This window comes from Labrus mixtus, chromosome 21, assembly GCF_963584025.1.
Source record: "Labrus mixtus chromosome 21, fLabMix1.1, whole genome shotgun sequence".
Classification (NCBI taxonomy): domain Eukaryota; kingdom Metazoa; phylum Chordata; class Actinopteri; order Labriformes; family Labridae; genus Labrus; species Labrus mixtus.
The window spans coordinates 16,762,780-16,779,762 of NC_083632.1; the positions used below are offsets into that span (position 1 = coordinate 16,762,780).

The 16,983-nt window shown below is 41.7% G+C and overlaps 2 protein-coding genes across 4 annotated transcripts; one reads left to right on the forward strand and one right to left on the reverse strand.

Moving 5' to 3' along the window:
- Positions 1–237: 237 nt before the first annotated feature.
- On the forward strand, positions 238–9,721 carry trim65 (tripartite motif containing 65). Of its 2 annotated transcripts, none has more exons than XM_061027796.1 (8): positions 238–336; positions 764–1,221; positions 1,371–1,466; positions 3,173–3,403; positions 5,066–5,234; positions 5,344–5,433; positions 5,599–5,816; positions 6,525–9,721. In XM_061027796.1, exons 2-8 carry the CDS (start codon positions 793–795, stop codon positions 6,831–6,833), a joined length of 1,542 nt encoding a protein of 513 aa, XP_060883779.1. In that variant the 5' UTR covers positions 238–336; positions 764–792; the 3' UTR covers positions 6,834–9,721. The 2 variants fall into 2 exon arrangements, with proteins under 2 accessions (XP_060883779.1, XP_060883780.1); XM_061027797.1 differs by having other exon boundaries at positions 5,066–5,219.
- Positions 9,567–15,915, reverse strand: wbp2 (WW domain binding protein 2). 2 transcript variants are annotated; one of them, XM_061027800.1, is made up of 8 exons: positions 15,758–15,915; positions 14,940–15,048; positions 14,673–14,808; positions 14,443–14,535; positions 14,127–14,276; positions 13,870–13,992; positions 12,393–12,469; positions 9,567–10,872 (listed from the first exon to the last, which is right to left on the reverse strand). In XM_061027800.1, the coding sequence occupies exons 1-8, from the start codon at positions 15,814–15,816 to the stop codon at positions 10,825–10,827; spliced, it is 795 nt and encodes a 264-aa protein (XP_060883783.1). In that variant the 5' UTR covers positions 15,817–15,915; the 3' UTR covers positions 9,567–10,824. The 2 variants fall into 2 exon arrangements, with proteins under 2 accessions (XP_060883783.1, XP_060883784.1); XM_061027801.1 differs by lacking the exons at positions 9,567–10,872; positions 12,393–12,469 and adding an exon at positions 12,498–13,397.
- Positions 15,916–16,983: the final 1,068 nt, after the last annotated feature.

The window sequence follows — 16,983 nt, forward strand, 5'->3', positions numbered from 1 at the left end:
TAAGAAACAAAATATTTGTGTTTACTTTTAGACTGTTGTGGGTCTCCTCGAAAGAGATTGATATAACAAAAATGATTACAATAATTCTAAGATATAAACGTCTTAGTTTTTGTTTTATACTAGATCATTAGTTACTGTTAACCAATGTTACAATTCAGTATATAAATGTCTTTAAACGGTCAAAAGCACTGTTACAAATTTAAGTGTAAAACTGTAAAAGCCCATGTTACCCGTTTTTTCCGTCGACACGCGAAGGCAGCATTTGTGCGTCTGACGTCATCAGTAAAGCTTCATTTGACGCTCTTCAGTGTTCTCTCAGATGCTGTGCATGAAGTGGTAAGAACAGATACTGTATCGATAATTGTATCATATTTATGCAGTGGGTTTATTCATTCCCGCTATTTTACAGTTAAAATGTGAGGCTATTTGAATATATTGACCATTATCTATCCCAAAAAGTAACAGAAAACGGATACAGACCCGATCCCAGGCTAAAGTTGGCTAGCGTTAGCTATTCATTCCACTTGGCTAGGTTATTATGTGGTAGCTGGTGTTGGTTTGGGCTGAGCTTTGTGTTGCTGCTTATTGTTGTAGGACAGTCTGACCAAAGGCTTTAACAAACATTGGGTTATATAATCTGTCTTCTCTTCAAATCCAGAGTGGCTAAGCAGCTAAGTTACATGACAGCTATTGTGTGATAGAGATTTAATACACTGATGTGTTCTGTCACATCATCAACAACATATTTTCTTCTTTGTTTTAGGGGGAGAGGATTCTGCTTTTTCTTCGGAGATGGAGTCTCAAAATTCAAACCTAAACTGTGCCATATGCCTGGACCGTTTCCGAATCCCAGTAACCATCCCCTGTGGTCACACCTTCTGTCAAACATGCATCACAATTCACTGGGACACCAAGAGCAAGTCTGACATTGGACCTCAGTGCCCCATGTGCAATGAAAAGTTTGCCTCCAGGCCCATCCTCAAGCGTAATGTGTCTCTGTCAGTCCTGACTGAGGCTGCGAACAGTACAGGGCCCTCCAGTAGAGAGTCACTGATGAGGGGGAGTGACGGGGCCAGAGCCATGCTGCTTTGTGATCGCCATAAAAAGCCTCTGGTTTATTACTGCAGGCAGGACAGGATGTCTGTGTGCTGCGAGTGTGGCATCTCTGAGTGTCTGAACCATGAGAAGGTCTTGTTGGAGGTGGAAAGGGAATATCAAGAGGTATAATAACACAGGGTCACCACAGCTGCTTGTTTTTAGCATGGATTGTCACACTAGTTATTACACACTTTACTTCAGTATCATAGTTGCACATGCATTCATTGTGACTTGGCGAAGCCTACTGTCTGAAATTCTGGTTTTCTTTACAGATGCTGCTAGAAAGAAAGCATAAGGAGCTGGGGAAACTCATGGAGGAAACGGAAAAGAATATTAAGGACCTGGCTGATAATATCGATCAAGCCAAGGTAAGTTCTGTCTTGTGTGAAAAGTTGCCTTATGGTCTCACTGTTCACTACTTTAAATGAATTTGCTCTCTGGCAAGTGAGAAAAGAACTAGAAACAAATTCCAATGTTTTAACCTGAGTTCTGTTTGAGTTATTTTGGGTTTTAAAACACAGCTTTGACTTGCTTCAGTAGATTTTTGTGCGAGCAGGCAGATGCAAAACAGTCTGAAACCGTCATCATCAATCTGTGTTTGTGTAGCGCCAGTTCATAACAAATGTTATCTCAAGACACTTTATCAAAAAGCAGGTGAAATGCTGCAAGTTTTGTCATAAGGACGGTAACAAAACTCAAACTGAATGATTCATTTCTTTAAGCTTCTTGTTGGATAAAGTTTAAACAAAAGTAAACCATACCTGCTTGTGTTTCAAATGGATCCTAGTTGAAATTGAAGCCACCGTTTTCAAGCAGTGTTAGCTCCCTGAGGCTAACCACAGTGGTACGACTCAGCACTTCCTGCCACTGTCGAACAATTTCAAAACAATTTTCAAGACAGCTCATTCGTCTCGTTGCAAAAAAATGCTGCAACTAAGTTGTTTTCATTTTGTATTGACCTGTTCATTATTTTCAAGACGTACGGCATAGCCTCTAGACTCGCAGCGCCCCCACGTTATGGTTCTGCATTAAGAAACGTTCAGGTGCAAACAGACAAAGTTTAACCTCAAAAAACAAGTTCTGGTATTGTGGATTAATACAAAGACCAGGGGCCTGAACTACGAAGCAGGATTTGAGGTTAGCGAGGTTTTCAGTCCTACGAAGGTGGTTCACTTCTTACCTGGTGGGTATATCGCCATGGTAACTTGTGCTGCACAGCTAACCTGCTCTGGAACAGGTTTAGTTCGAGATAAGAGATCAACCTGTGAAAATCTCCGCCCACTGACCAATCAGATCTCTTGATCGGGGAGCTCTGTGAGCTGATCGAGAGAGGGGAGGAGGGAGAGAGAGCGACCAACACTTCATGTGTCTCGCGTGATTTAACAAAGACTGAAAAAGCATCGGAGCCTTTAGTTATGTTTTTAAGATGTAAAATAACAAATAGCCCTCTTATGGCTTTGAATTAAGCTACATGTTCATATTAATGTTTAGTGTCTCCATGCCTCTCTGTCTGTTATCGTCAGAGCTGCAGCTGAAACTTCTCAAACTGTTAAACATGAAAGAGTCCGAGCAACACAATACGTTAAGGAAAAAAAACAGGAGTTATTATAGTCAGTTCTAAGGTGAACTAATGATGGGACATTTTTTTAATAAGCCGTAGTTTGCACATTCAGACTCTGAGATTTTTGGCCAGTTCTTCCTGTATTTGTTGGTCCAGCTGTAACATTAATCTTTGTGAGCCTATTTGCCTCAAACGTCTTTACATTGTTAGATATGATGATCTGCTGACGGCAGACTCAGTGATGATTGTGATAGGTTAAATGAAGCTAACTCCGCCCTTTTTATGTGAACGTGCTCTTGGAAACGCTTATCAGGTTGACAACCAGCTTCGAGTGACTGTTAAGCACGATCTCTTATGTCAGGATTAGTGAAGCCAGATAACCCAAAGACACTCTGGGTATGTTGAACTCGCTTCATAGTATAGGCCCCTTGAAAAAGTCATAGCGATTGGACACAATTAAGAGTCAACATGTGTTTTTCAGGAAAAAAATGACCCTGCATTTTCCTTCAACAGGAAACTCTTCAGCAGACTTCCACCTGGGTCAATGTCAAGTTCTCCACCCTGATAAAAATCTTGGCTGAGAAGCAGGAGGCCACCGAGCTCTTTATTGAGGAGCACAAAGAGTCTGCCATCGCAGAGGCGGAGGTACGGCTTGCCGAACTTGAGGGACGCTCCCAGATCCTCCGAGATTGTCAGGGACAAATAGCAGCTGTTCAAAGCCTCGCTGACATAGAGCTTATTAAGGTTCGTACCACTCCAGTCTTTACATTGACCTATCATTTGAATATGGAGGGAAATTTCACTGCAGGGCATTTTTCGGAGGAAAAAGTGACTGTTGGATGTGCTGTCATCTTCTGCTACATGTTTCTACATATTTGATGCTGAGTTCACTTGTTACCCTCCTGCTGTGAGATGGTCCTGATGTAGTCTTTTAAATATCTGTCCATGTGAGTTTTTGCAATATGGAAATTCCCGTTGTCAGTGTTGTCTCACTAACTGACAACCATGATAAGATACATACATCTACACTTCCAATCAAAGGTACATTTGTTTTGGCTTAGAGTAAAACACTTAAGTTCACATATTCTGTTTGCTTAATTTACACTTGTAATGCAACTTTTGTGTAAATGCTTCCGAGGGAGCTGTGAACAAGCTGTTCCAGACTACCACCACATGAAGAAGCCAGAGTGTCTAGATTGTGCAGGCGGCTATGGGTGATGATCTCAGACTTTACTGCACAGCTAACCCAACCATGGGCATAGAGTGAATCATTAAGTGAGGTGAATATTCTGCTGCTAGGTGGCGGCAAAAGCAAGATTACACTTTTTGTTTGGTTTCTGTTGAAAGATTTTAAAATGCTATATTATGGAGAACTGCTTATCAATTCCTCATCAAACTCTGCAAATAACTCGTAAAATTACAGCAATTAAATACTGTTTGTAATTTTGACAACTTTTTTTATTGAAGGGAAATTTAAAGTTGGAGGGCAAGTCATTGTCACTTCTTTGTTGTGAGTCTCCCAATGTGCTACACGTAGAGCAAGAAGCGGAGCACAGGAAGCAGATGATCCAAGAAGGGATTCTTTTAGCATGTTAAATACAACGATGAAGAAGACATCTCATGTGCTTAAGCTGGGCTCTATCAAACAAGACATTATTGAACACTAAATTTGATACTGTCCAACAGTCGACTTTTAGAAAAAGAGATTGTTTAAGTTATACGGACATGTCATTTTAAGACAATTGAATTGCATTAATCTGGTTCATCCTGTAGGCCAATAAAAGAAATCCAGCCCCAAATATTACAATATAACGACACATCCTGGTGTACATATAACATCTACATTTATCTTCTTGCTTGAAATTGTATGTTTATACTTCAAGAAATGGCTAAATGTGTTTCTGAAGATATACTGAATAAATCCTGAGAGGGGAAATTAAATTTTACGCTGTTGTTGAACATGCTTCACACACATGCACAAACAAGATCCTATGGACACGCACTGATGGAGAGATGTCACAGCGAGCGTTCCTAAGCTGATGGGGGGGTTCTGTGCCTTGCTCAAGGGCACCATGGCAGTGCTCATGGAGTGAACTGGTACCTCTCCAGCTGGGTTGGGAACCGGAGGGACACCGGTTCAAGTCCTGATGCGGATGAAAGTATGGAATTTGGTCTGGTAACTGGAGAGGTGCCAGGTCACGTCCTGAGCTCTGCTGAGTTTCACTTCAGCACAGCACGGAACACCAAACGGCTCGGGCGCTCTTTCATTTGCAGCCCCTCACACGTGACATCTCTCCATCAGTGCATGTTCACAGGATCCTGATTCTGCATCCTGTGTATTTCCCATCATTAAATGATTAATAAAGTATGTACAATTATAACATTTCATTCTACATGTTTTGACAGGAATCAATGCTCATAGAAGTTCCCCGTTTTGTGGATATTCCCACGAATGTGACGCCAAACCTTCCCGAGCGATTGAACGGTGTCACAGACGTCCTGACGCGAGTCTCCAAGCTGGTGTCTGAGGACCTGGAGAAAGCTGTGAGCACAGCTGTAGGTCAGGACAAAGAGGGTAATCTGCTTTCTAAATGTATCCTCCTTTAGCCTGGTTTTGTTGAGGATACAACATCCACTGTTGTTTGGTCTTAGCTCTGCATGTTCAAGCTTGTGCTCGTCTGCAGGTTCTCCTCAGGACAAGAGGCCGGTCCTTGCTGTGGTTCCGAGTCCAGCTGCTCCGTGCCACCCTGGTGGGAAGGAGGGCCTCAATGCTTGTAAGTCGTGTCTAACATTATCCCTTTTTTATAATAGTTTGCAAATGTGCAAAACAAAAAGCATCAGTGCTCATTAAAGACCAGCTGTCAAAAACCAGGAAAGATTACATGTTGTAGAAATGAGCTCCTGCTGCAATCTTTCTGATTCATTTCTCGTTTCACTAGATCGATGTGCATTGACCTTCGACCCTCGCACAGCCAACGGACACCTGTGTCTGTCCATGGAGAACCGGAGGGCAGAGCACCTGACCTCCGGGCCACGCCCTGTCCCGGGCAATGCAGCCCGCTTTGACCACACCTGGCAGGTTCTCTGCTTTCAGGGCTTCACCCGGGGACAGCACTACTGGGAGCTGGAGGTGTCTAAGCCGTGGGCCTACCTTGGGGTAATGAACTGTGCTTATCTTTGTGAGAGTGCTTCATTAGAATTCAGATATACTGTACAGGAAATTAGTTGAGAAATTTGGCAAGGTACAATTCTTTTTTTTTATGACAGTGTGTCTGAAAGAAATGGCAGTGAATTAAATGAAAAATCTTACATGCATAAAAGTTTGCAGACTTTGCCAACCTTGTTTTCTATAGCCGGTGCAACAATCAGTTTGACTTGGAGGCAGAAGTAAGCTTGAATTTGTAGGGTTGTTACGACACCAGATTTGATGAGTAAAACAATATTAATACCTGTTATAAAATCATGGCTAGAAAAATACAAGTCCTAGACACCTAATAATGGGTAATTTCCCCAAAAACTCAGGCACGTTTCTGCACAGTCTGAATTGCACAAATGCATTTGCAACGTATTTGTGCAATTTAGACAGTCCTCTCTCTCTTTTCTGTGCACGCCAGCTTTTTACAAAAAATATAAGTAATGTTTGGTCATTAGAATAATGGAGATTGTATCGTTTTGAAACATGTGGCTTCAAAAAGTTTAGAAGTAATCAACCATTTTTTTTTTTAAACCTTATTGATTTGATTGGCTGATGGTCAGGAAAAATGGAGTGAGACAAAATCTATTCTAATGTTTGTAGACAGCATTCAGCATCTCCCTGTTACCTTTCTGCTGCACACCACTCACATCCTCTCCCACCTCTCACCAGGTGACCTATGAGACCATCCCGCGAAAGGAGAAGGGCAAGAGGTGCATGGTGGGTATGAACGAACTGTCTTGGAGTCTGCAGCTGGACGAGCATCAGCTCAGCGCCTGGCACAACGGCCGGAGGGAGATTCTGGCCAGCCACTCCCAGCACAGCCGCATCGGCATGCTGCTGGACTATGAAGCCGGGACGCTCACGTACTACGGAGACGGGCAGACCAGGCTGCACGCCTTCCACTGTGCCTTCACCCAGGAGCTGTTCCCAGCCTGCTGGATAGGAGAGGGTGTCAGCATAACCCTCTGCTCCACATGAGCTAACTCAGAAAGAAAAGGGAAGGAGGGAGAAATAAGAAGCACTATGAAACACGGGCACTAGTTGACTCAATGTAGAAAGATATCCCTTTAACATCAAGGACATTTTTTAATCTTCTATTTCTTTACAATGACTGCCTTACTCCAGAAGAAGTGACTGTGAAGGGCTTTCTCCCCCCCGACGGACTATCTTCACCTTACTCCATGTAATATCATAGCTAAGGAAATGGTAACAAGCTCTTGTCTGTAAGGCAAGAACTGAAATTCTACAGAGATGTAGTCTAAACATTTTATTGCCACCTATTTTCATAACTGCCTATTGTGAGAGCTTCTTAAAAGAAGTATTTGTAGCTTTCCCATGTCTTACATGAGAGGATATGAAGAGCCGTTGACTGTTAGTTGAACAAAAAAATACATTTTGAAAAACTTCACTAGCTCTAGGAAAATTGCTAAAAGCAACTGTCTGCTTCTTTTAAACCTTTTTAAGATTCAACAATTAGAACACTTCAGAGGAAAACACTACTTAGTTTTGTTTTGTTCTCAAAGTTGATATGATGCACATTAGATTTTAGATGATCAAGTCTGCATTCAGTCATAGATTGAATAATCTCTTCACCTCAGTGTGTCAGATTATTCTGCTTTTACTTTCACTCCTCAGAACTGGGACACTTTGTGTTCCTGCAAGACGATGAGCAGATATTTCAGGGTGGCTTACAGGCGTATGACTAATTATGACATGGCAGGGTTTAATATGTATGCTTTTAAAAAGGAGTTCATGAGCAGTTCAGAGGTATCAGTTTGCACTGTGTTAAAAAAACAAAAGCACTATTTCTACCCTGGCAGCTTCTGCATTATATTCCTGAATTGTTCCAGACACAGAGCACTGTGTGTGGCTTAGGTTCTTTGAGAGGTGAAGGTACGTCCTGCAGACTTGTGTTGCACAAACGTCAGATTTCCCCTGAAACTGTTACTGGTTAGCTGAGCATAAATACTGGTTATATTAGTCCGGTACCACCAGTGCTAACAAATATCACTAATTCACATGTTCAGCATCTTGTTGCCTGGCAACTAGTAGGAATCAGTGGAGAATTCAAAACGTAACCCCAGCCAGAAATATTCTGACACATAATCTTGTAAAAAAAAAAAAAACAGAACCTGACATTTTTACACTTTGGGTTTTTTCCCTTCTTACATCAACATTTGTTGCCTTTGGACAGAAACACGCCTGTTACTTCCCTTTCCCCAGTCTTTGAGCGCTAACAATTGAGCTAACCATCTTGCTTAAGCTTCACTGAAACAGTAGAACTACAGAGTCACATCCAACGTCTTTATCATGGGCAAGCGTGCCATAAGGCTTAGTTCCTCCTGGAATCAAATTTGTGTGTTGACCACTTCAGTTTTTTTTTTAATCTAGTCCCATTTCTCTAACGTGGAGGTGGAAATAGATTCAAACTCTACCTGGGCCACACAGTTTATGCTCTTGTGTAAGTCCGTGCAGCATTGCAGTGTAAGAATGTTGGGACATTTTTCGCAGATATTTGAAAAGTTGTATGTGAGGAATCACTCGTCTCAGAGGTCAGGAAATCTGGCTCTTCTCCTGGGTTATACTTGGCTTGTTGTTTTTTTGCTCTTCATTTATTTTATCTAATCTCTGGGATTCGAGCCACATAAAAATGGGAGTCAGTTAATCATGTTTTTTTTTTTTTTTTTAAATGTGTATTGACATTAAGTTTCTGCAGGGTACGTTGAACATGATCATTTTATTTGACATTTTGCTGTTACAGATATAACACCCCCCTCCCCCCTCTCTGTTGAACCATGAACAATGTAGGTGAAACTAAATCTCTGCAGGCTGTTCATTACTACTGACAAAACAGAAGTGAAACTGTCACATCATATTGGGATGTTTGTGTGGATGTACGAAGACCCCGCCTGTACAATCTAGAAGCTGTGATGCTGACAGTGTTGTGATTGAATCTGCTGTACAGTACAAATGTTTGAACCTTTTTTTTTTTTAAAGATTTATTTTTGGGCTTTTTTATGCCTTTTTTTAGAGACAGAATCCGGGGAGGGAGAGAGAGACAGAGAGTGGGCAATGCAATGCTGGAAAGGAGCCACAGGTTGGATTTGTACCCCAGGCCGGCCGCTGTCGAGGACTCAAGCCTCTTTACATGAGGCGCGTGCACTACCCGCTACACTACTGGCCCCCCTTTTTTTTTAATCACAAGCACTTAAGCATGGCCATGTCCTTCAGAGCACTGAGGTGCATCATCAGTCTTTGGGGAAACTGCTGTGGATTTGCACAAGTTATTCGGAAGCACAGAAAAGAACTACTGACTGAGAAGGGGAAAAAAGCACATTCCCAGTCTGCTTGAGCCTAAAGACATAAAACATAAACCCTCCTGCCGACTCCGGAATAGGTTTATGTAAAGTATGCTGTTGCACTGTTCTGTGTTCAAAGTGGGAATCCATTAATGTTGGGGGGGGGGAACACAGACTGAGTGTAAGAAGTGGACGTAGCACAGTGACGTCAACCACTGGTTTGTAAACTGTTGTTTGAAGTGTCAGAAAACGGCTCCATCATTGAAGATTCAATAGTAGTGACCTGTCAGTAACAGGTAGCATACTCTGCTTTACCATCTAATTTTACTCTAAATCTAACCATTCTTTAAAGAAAGACAAAGCAACGTCCACTTCTTATAAACAGTCCACTGTGTAGAAATAAAGACAGCCATTCTTGTTCACATGAATCAAGATCAATTTAATAAAATCCAATCCAATGCGTACAAGCATTAGTAGAGATCATGCTTTGGTTTACATAATTGAGCCATTTTACATGAATTGTTCAATAAATTAGTTTGAAATAAATAGAGAGCCTTATTATTATTATTATTATTGTTGTTATTTTACACACAGCCATGACAGAGCAAAGAGGAGCCTGATGCATAGCATTCTGAAAGTGCAAAGAATCAGCCACATATGTGCCACAGATACAGTATATAGAAGAGTCACAGAGGGAGGACACAATGTTCACATACTGAGGTGATTAGATCAGCTTGAAGGACTGACCTCAGATGGAGAGTTCTGATTCAAATCAAAAGGTGAAGCAGGCTTGCTGCGAGTCTGACCGTGTGTTTTCTTGAATGTTCAGAGGCATGACACAACCGGAAGTGACATCATTGGGTGACTGCTCTTAATCCTTTACTGGCAGTCCGTCCCTCCTATACTGCCCTGGTCGCCTTCACTTTGCCCTAATCCTGGATCAGGGCTTCACTGCTCTAATCTTTGTGGTCCTCATCGTGTCGAGGCAGACACGGCCTCCCTGCAGTCAGCATTGTTTACAAAAGCTTTTTTTTTTTCTTCCTCTAGCTTTGTGTTCTTGAGAAAATATCGCATTTTTTTTAAAAGTCTACATATTAAAAGCCTGTACACAAATTATAGAAAAATAAAATACTGCATTCAGATCACCTCGGAATAGATTAGCAAATTAATTCACATCATCTGGTTGTATGTAGCTTCATAGACAGCCATAGAAAGTTAGAGTGAGCTTCACAATATAGCTGAATCTATGGTTTTATGTGGGGGTATAGGTGGACTCTCTCACATCCATTCATTGTATTACAGCTGCTCAGGTTACAAAGTTTTTGTCATCAACATTGAAAAAGCCCCCGAAACCTAACAACGTCGGTCTGACCCACTTTCATTTCTTTTTTTTTCTCTCAAAGATTGCTACCAATACTTCTAAACTGCCTCGAGTAAAGGTGCTTCTATAGAGAACAAAGCTGGTTACATTACAGGAATCATTAGAAGGAATGGGAAATGTTGTAAAGCATTGGAATGAGGAGAAAACTGGAACCAAAAGGAATGAGTTGTCAGGAGGATGGGGAGAAAAAAAGAGAGAGGGAATCTGTTAGAGGAATAAGAAATGAGGGGATCCAGGAGGATAGAGATCACAGGAGACCGAGAGAGGAGTATGAGGAGCTGGAGCGGGTCTACTGGTTCTTCTTGTCTTCTGGAGGAGAGTAAGGAGGGGGCTTGTCCTACGGAGAAACAACAGTCATGGTTAGAGACAAAGATGTTTTCAAATAATCCATTCTTACTAGTTTAAAAAAATCTCTTCAGCCCAAATAAAGTAATTGCCATGGCAGTAGTTCAATATAAATGGCAAGATGGCAGACATTTTGTCTTGTAGATATGGAGGTGCCCTGCAGTTAGGGTGAGCAACTCTGCTAACAACAAAGCCTTAAATGGCAAGTATATGTAAGTGGATATGAAAGTCCAGTCCAACTGTCTGAACTGTCTGGACTGACTTTTCTGATAACTGGGTCTGAAGTTTTCACAGCACAGAGTTATTTTCATATTTATTACAGGTTGACATGGAAACAATCCCTAAAGGGCCTTTCAGATAGGATGCGGTGTGCGCTGCGCTCGCCGTGGAGTAGAGCTCAGAACAGAAGGGGAGTAAAAAGCAACGGCGCACGTTGTAGGATGACAGAAACGATAGTCGGAGGAAATACCGGTAGGGACTTTTTGGATGCACGGTATGTTTGTATTGTCCACTATTCAGTAGAAAGCTCTGATCTTTCTACTGCTAGGAAGGAGGAGACGAGCATGAAGGGAGGAGAGGGTGTGTGTTCATGAAATCCTCAGGGCCGGACATGACCTGAGGCCCGTCCAGTAACGGCAGCTCTATAACGACCGCTTCACAAGCACGACACACATTTCTGCTGCTGTTTTAAACACACCTGGTACGCCCCAACTGTTGGACATTTATTTTCAAACTTGATATTTCTCTCTGGTAGGTCTGTAAACTAAAGCTCAGGGAAGTGGAACACCGTTTTTTTCCGATTTGATCTCCCCCCCCCCTTTTTGGACGCGAGGATGTAACTTCACGGAGCGCTGCGCCCAAGTTGAAAAATGTTTCACTTCAGTGCAGCGCGCAAGAATGTCAAGCGAGACCTTGCGCTGAGCTCAGCTTGGCAGGGCGCAGGTACCTTAATGCGCGGAGCAACACATACAGTAGACAAAGCATGTGCTAGACAGCTGTGTGCAGCGCTCACCGCGTCCTTTCTGAAGAGGCCCTTAAATTTCTGTCACCCGCTGCGGCTCCTGGAGCGCATCAGCTCATATGGAGCCGGCCTGTCAGACATAAATAGAGGAAACAAAACTTCCTCCTGTCCAAACATGTCAACATAAAAACAGGGTCAATTTTGGTTCATATGTATAAATTAAAATACTCTCTACAGTTGTACAGAACACAGTGAACAAAACCATTTACTCAGGCCTCGATGTCTTAAAATCTGAGCTCTCTTTTTCGGGAGCTCAACAATAAGGTGATTAATGTGGCTGTTGCCATGTGTGACACTGCTTCATGAACCTTCTGATCCTGCCTTAGACTCAAGAAAACAGATAGAAATCTTACATTTAGAGTAGGTTGTCTTTTACAATATTCTACTAATCACATACGTTTATAGTCAACAATTTCCTCTAAACTGTAAATATTAATGAAAAGCCATGGATAAACCACTTGACATGAAATGAGTAATGGAGGGAAGCTCACCTGTGGCAGGTACACATGTGTAGGCGGCAGTGTGGCACAGCTCGCACTCGCTGCTGCCTCGGCTGCTTTGGCCTCCGCTGGGAAAGAGAAAGGGAGAAGAGAGGGACATTCATTAAAAACCATCTGACTTGTTGTTAGCGGGGTATGCAGTATGAAAACCCTGCAGCTAATCAAGCCCGGAAGTTTGGTGTAACTAGGAGGGGAAGAGGAAACACAGGCCAACATAAGAAGTGGTTTTCTCCTCAAATTGTTACAACACAGACATCAGCCAATCCCGAAAGTTTGAGTTTAGAGCAATGTCACAATACTTTGAAGACATTTACCACAAGTTTAACCAGTACATGACTCACAGCTTTATCTTTGATTTTCAAACATATCTTCTATAAAGATAGATTTCCTCGCATTGAGGAAGAACATAAAAAGTTGTTGACAGTGTTTTCAAGTTCAAGACCAAAAAATGGACCATCATGGTTTTTTTTCTTCAAATAGAAACATTTATCAAGATATGGCCAACGTTTGACAATTAACAAACTAATGTTTTAGTATAACGTCACCGTAATCAAAGTGTTGATCAGTGCTGCTACATTAACTGTTCTGCTGAAGCTAACAGAAGACAAAACTCTTTAAAAAACCCTTCATTACTTCGTTTGTTAGAGAAATAAATACAAGTTGCAGCTTTTAGTGATTCAAAAGTCCTAATAAGAGCTATTAGTCCAATCTGTTACCCATCATTACTTCATTCAGCATTTTAGTCCCTAGTTTTGGCCAAGTTATTTTTAGTCAAGGCGTATCTGATTTTGAAAATTGGTTTTGTTGGATTTTGAGCTGTTTAAAGATATTATGATGATGGGGCCCCGGAGAGCCTTGTGGTTATGTTGCATGCCTTATGTACAGAAGCTACAGTCCCCGTCGCAGCGGCCGCAGGTTCGGATCAAACCTTAGTCCTTTGCTGCATGTCGTCCCCCACTCTCTCCCCCTAACATTTCCTGTCTCTCTTCAGCTGACCTATCCAATAAAAATGTAACAAATAAAGGGATTATGATAATATGATACGGCATTATGATCAGCAATATGTAGACGGTATTATACACGTTTAGTCATAACACTGTAATGTGATACCAGTGGAAGATGATGTAAGATGAAACTGAATTATTTCTTCAAAACCATCTATTACATTTTATTACTCGTACTCATGTTGTCATTAATTTATTTTTTATTTCCAGTATGAAGACAAATACTTGTATTAATTGCATTGTGAGCTTTATCTGGTTTTTTTTGTTTTCGCTTTTCTGCTGTGTCTCTCCCTCAATCCCACTCTTTCAGCCCACCCAGTTGAGGCAGACAGATGTTCACCTGCTTGTTAAAAAGACGGTTTTTCCTCTTCACAGTAAGATTCTTAAACAGGATTCAAACCCTCCATTTTCTTTCATTTTTAGTTACACTAGCAGCGATTTTTTTTTTGTCTATGGAGGCCCACCTGCGACTGATGAGGGGAGGTCTGGATCACGTGGGGGCTGCTGGCCCAGAGGAGCAGAGTAAGGAGGTGGAGGTATGTAGCCAGCAGAGGCATCAAACGCTGGAGGGTGAGGGTAGAATCCACCTGGAACAAAACCAGCAAAAAGGACGTACATACAAGTCCAAGTGTAGTGCAACACTTTCACACGATCTGAAAGGAGATCTGCGTCAAGAACTCAAAGTGGTTTTGATAGTGCTGGCAACTATAACAGCCCCTACCTGGGGGAGGAGGGTTGGGGTAGGAGTAACCAGGTGGAGGTCCCGCAGGGTACATCCCGTTAGCGGGAGGGGGAGGAGGGTAAGCATAAGCCCCATTGGCCATGTAGGGGCATCCATCAAACCCTGAGGTCACTGGCTGACCTCTTGATGCTGCAGGACGCGAGGCAGGAGAGAGAGGAGTTAATTTTCACTATTTCACAAATGTTGTAAAGATATTAGATATGTTTCTCTTTTCATTAAAACCAATAAGAAATGAGCAGCTTATATCTAAAATATCTAACACTGATTAAAAGTCAGAAGGGCCTCCCATACATACCCTGAGCTGCGACCTGCAGCATGTACTGGCCAAACTCTATAGCTCCTCCAGCAGCGAAGACTAGCTTGAATGTAGCACTGCCCTCCCAGCCACCTGCAGGAACGATAACACAAGGAGCGATCCGTGTAATTACTGTGCGATGAACAAACTGACGAGGAATACTGCATGATCAAGCACCAGCAGGATAACCCATTACAGTCGTGAACCTGCAGACACACCCATGCTCTTACCTCCAGGTTCTGCGCCGACAGTGCCTTTGATGTAATTGGCTCCTAACACAGGCTGCTTGACCTCACAGCCTTTCATAAGGTAGAAGGGCATCATGAAGGACTGCAGTGCGTCTCGCCCTTTAGCCACAAAGATCACCTGGGAGAAAACAACAACAACACAGCTACTAGTGCTACGTCAAAATCACCAAATGACGCAAACTGTCAAAAAGCAGTATGCACACATGGGTGGCTAAATAACAAATTCGACAATGGAGTCTCATCTCTCACCCTGTACGGAGTTAGGTAGATGCTGCCCTTCTTGCTCTTTCTGAAGGCTTCGGGAAGACGGTCGGCATCACAGAAAACCAGCTCTACGTTATCATAGTTCATCAACAGACTGGTGACATAATGAGACACAAGAACACAATGAAATGATACACCCAAAATATGTAACATATATGATAAATAATATAGTCTGATAAAAAAATGCTTGCATGAATAATATAACAAATATCCAAATAATGTATTAATTTATCAGTGGCTTTTGTTTCACTGACAATATGACTCATCAACTACTTTCATAATCTTGGATTTAACAGCTTAAAAATGAGATAATTGGGTGATTGTGCAACAGTCCAGTTACTAAACATGGCTCATCTGTTTCAATTCAGTAAATGGTACTGTGGTAAATGGATTAGGCTTACATGCCATCTATTGACAGAGCTTACTAGTTGGGGGTGAGATGTAATGGGGTTAACATTACACTCCTTAATGTTGATTGATAACATCTGTGATGACTTGGGTCTAAAATCTAGAGAAATGAAGGAGCCCCTTTGTAAAAGAGTAGTAGTAGTAGAAGAGGCCAGACTGTAGCTTGTAATGCAGCAGCACGATACAGCCATAAAGGTGCTGTTGTAACATCACTACATGACGTTTACACAGACAAACAATTACACACACGTGAAGCCTGCTGTGGATAATAACAGTGATGGCATAACATGCTAAAATGACTTCAACTTTAAATGGTTTTAGTGTGAAGTTGTGTTATTAGTCTGGTTACCAGGGACTGCTAGCTAGCTCCTTAGCAACCCCCTGCTACCCGTTACCTTTCACTGTTGTTGATGATCACTCCGCCGGACTCCGAGCTGTTCTGGTTCAGAGTCATTTCGACGGGCCTCCACACTGTCCAACAACAACAAAATTAAAAGGCTAATCCACTATGAGAAAACGTAAAATGCAGGCCTGTTTGCAACCTCTGCAGGCGTTTACAGTGCGGTGATATCGGTTGTTGTGAAAATGGTCCTCCTGTCTGTGCTCGCTGTTTGCACCTGCCTCTCCCCACGCCCATGTCGTGACGTCACACATAATACAAAATTATGTTTATTGTATTGAAGAGGAACTATTTAACGGTGAAAGGGAAATGTATGTGAATGTTAAAATCAACAAGTCGGTATATAATGTCCCTCTTTGATATTGAGATTCTCTTGATGGAAACCACTAAATTTAGAGAAGTTTCTAGAGGGTTCTTCCCTTAAATCACCGGATGGACCGAGAAATGATTGACATGGGAAGCAAAATTAGATAAAAGACAGTGAAAGCAGTTTTTGATTTTATTGTTTTTGATTTGTCTGGTCGCAAATATCCCTGTTTTATTTCTGCTTAGGCTTGAAAATACTTATGTATTATCAATTTTCTTTAAAATTGCACAACATGTGTTACAGTAATCTGTGTTTTTTTTTCAGAATTTGTACTTAAACTTGCATCTGCTGTGGGTTTATTTTTACTGAATGTGTGTTAGTGCATCTGTTTTGTTGAGATTTACATCTATAATAGGCCTATCTACAAAATCTTTACTGGTTGAATCTAATTTATTCAAGAGACGGATGATCTGCTCAAGATGATTTACATGAAAACATGACAATCCTTTTTGTCAAACAATGACGAACAAATAATTTGCCAATAGGCCATGCTCATGAAAGTTATTTTGTTATACAATGATTTCTTGGTTATTATAAGGCATTTACAGTAAGGAACAGCACTTCTCAGAATGAGTCAAGAAAGGAGAGCGGTCAGGTTGCAAAAGTACCCGCATGCTTGTGAAAGATGCAACAAGATGCACATTCATGGTGTGGGTTGGCAAACAATACTGGAGGTCTTTGTCTGTCTATTCCACATACACACACACACACACACACACACACACACACACACACACACAACAACGACAACAAAGTGGAACACAATAGAATTGATTTTATTTCTGAACAGATGATTTAAAAATAAAACTTAGGTGCGTTTTGTAACTGTCTTATTTCACTTTAATTGCTGGTTC

Coding starts and splice junctions, on each gene's coding strand:
- trim65 (XM_061027796.1), top strand. CDS start 793: ATGGAGTCTCAAAATTCAAACCTAAACTGTGCCATATGCCTGGACCGT. Junction 1,222..1,370: donor TGGAAAGGGAATATCAAGAG/GTATAATAACAC, acceptor TTTTCTTTACAG/ATGCTGCTAGAAAGAAAGCA. Junction 5,235..5,343: donor TGTAGGTCAGGACAAAGAGG/GTAATCTGCTTT, acceptor GCTCGTCTGCAG/GTTCTCCTCAGGACAAGAGG.
- wbp2 (XM_061027800.1), bottom strand. CDS start 15,816: ATGACTCTGAACCAGAACAGCTCGGAGTCCGGCGGAGTGATCATCAAC. Junction 15,049..15,757: donor ATCATCAACAACAGTGAAAG/GTAACGGGTAGC, acceptor TTATGTCACCAG/TCTGTTGATGAACTATGATA. Junction 14,277..14,442: donor GCTGCAGGTCGCAGCTCAGG/GTATGTATGGGA, acceptor CGCGTCCTGCAG/CATCAAGAGGTCAGCCAGTG.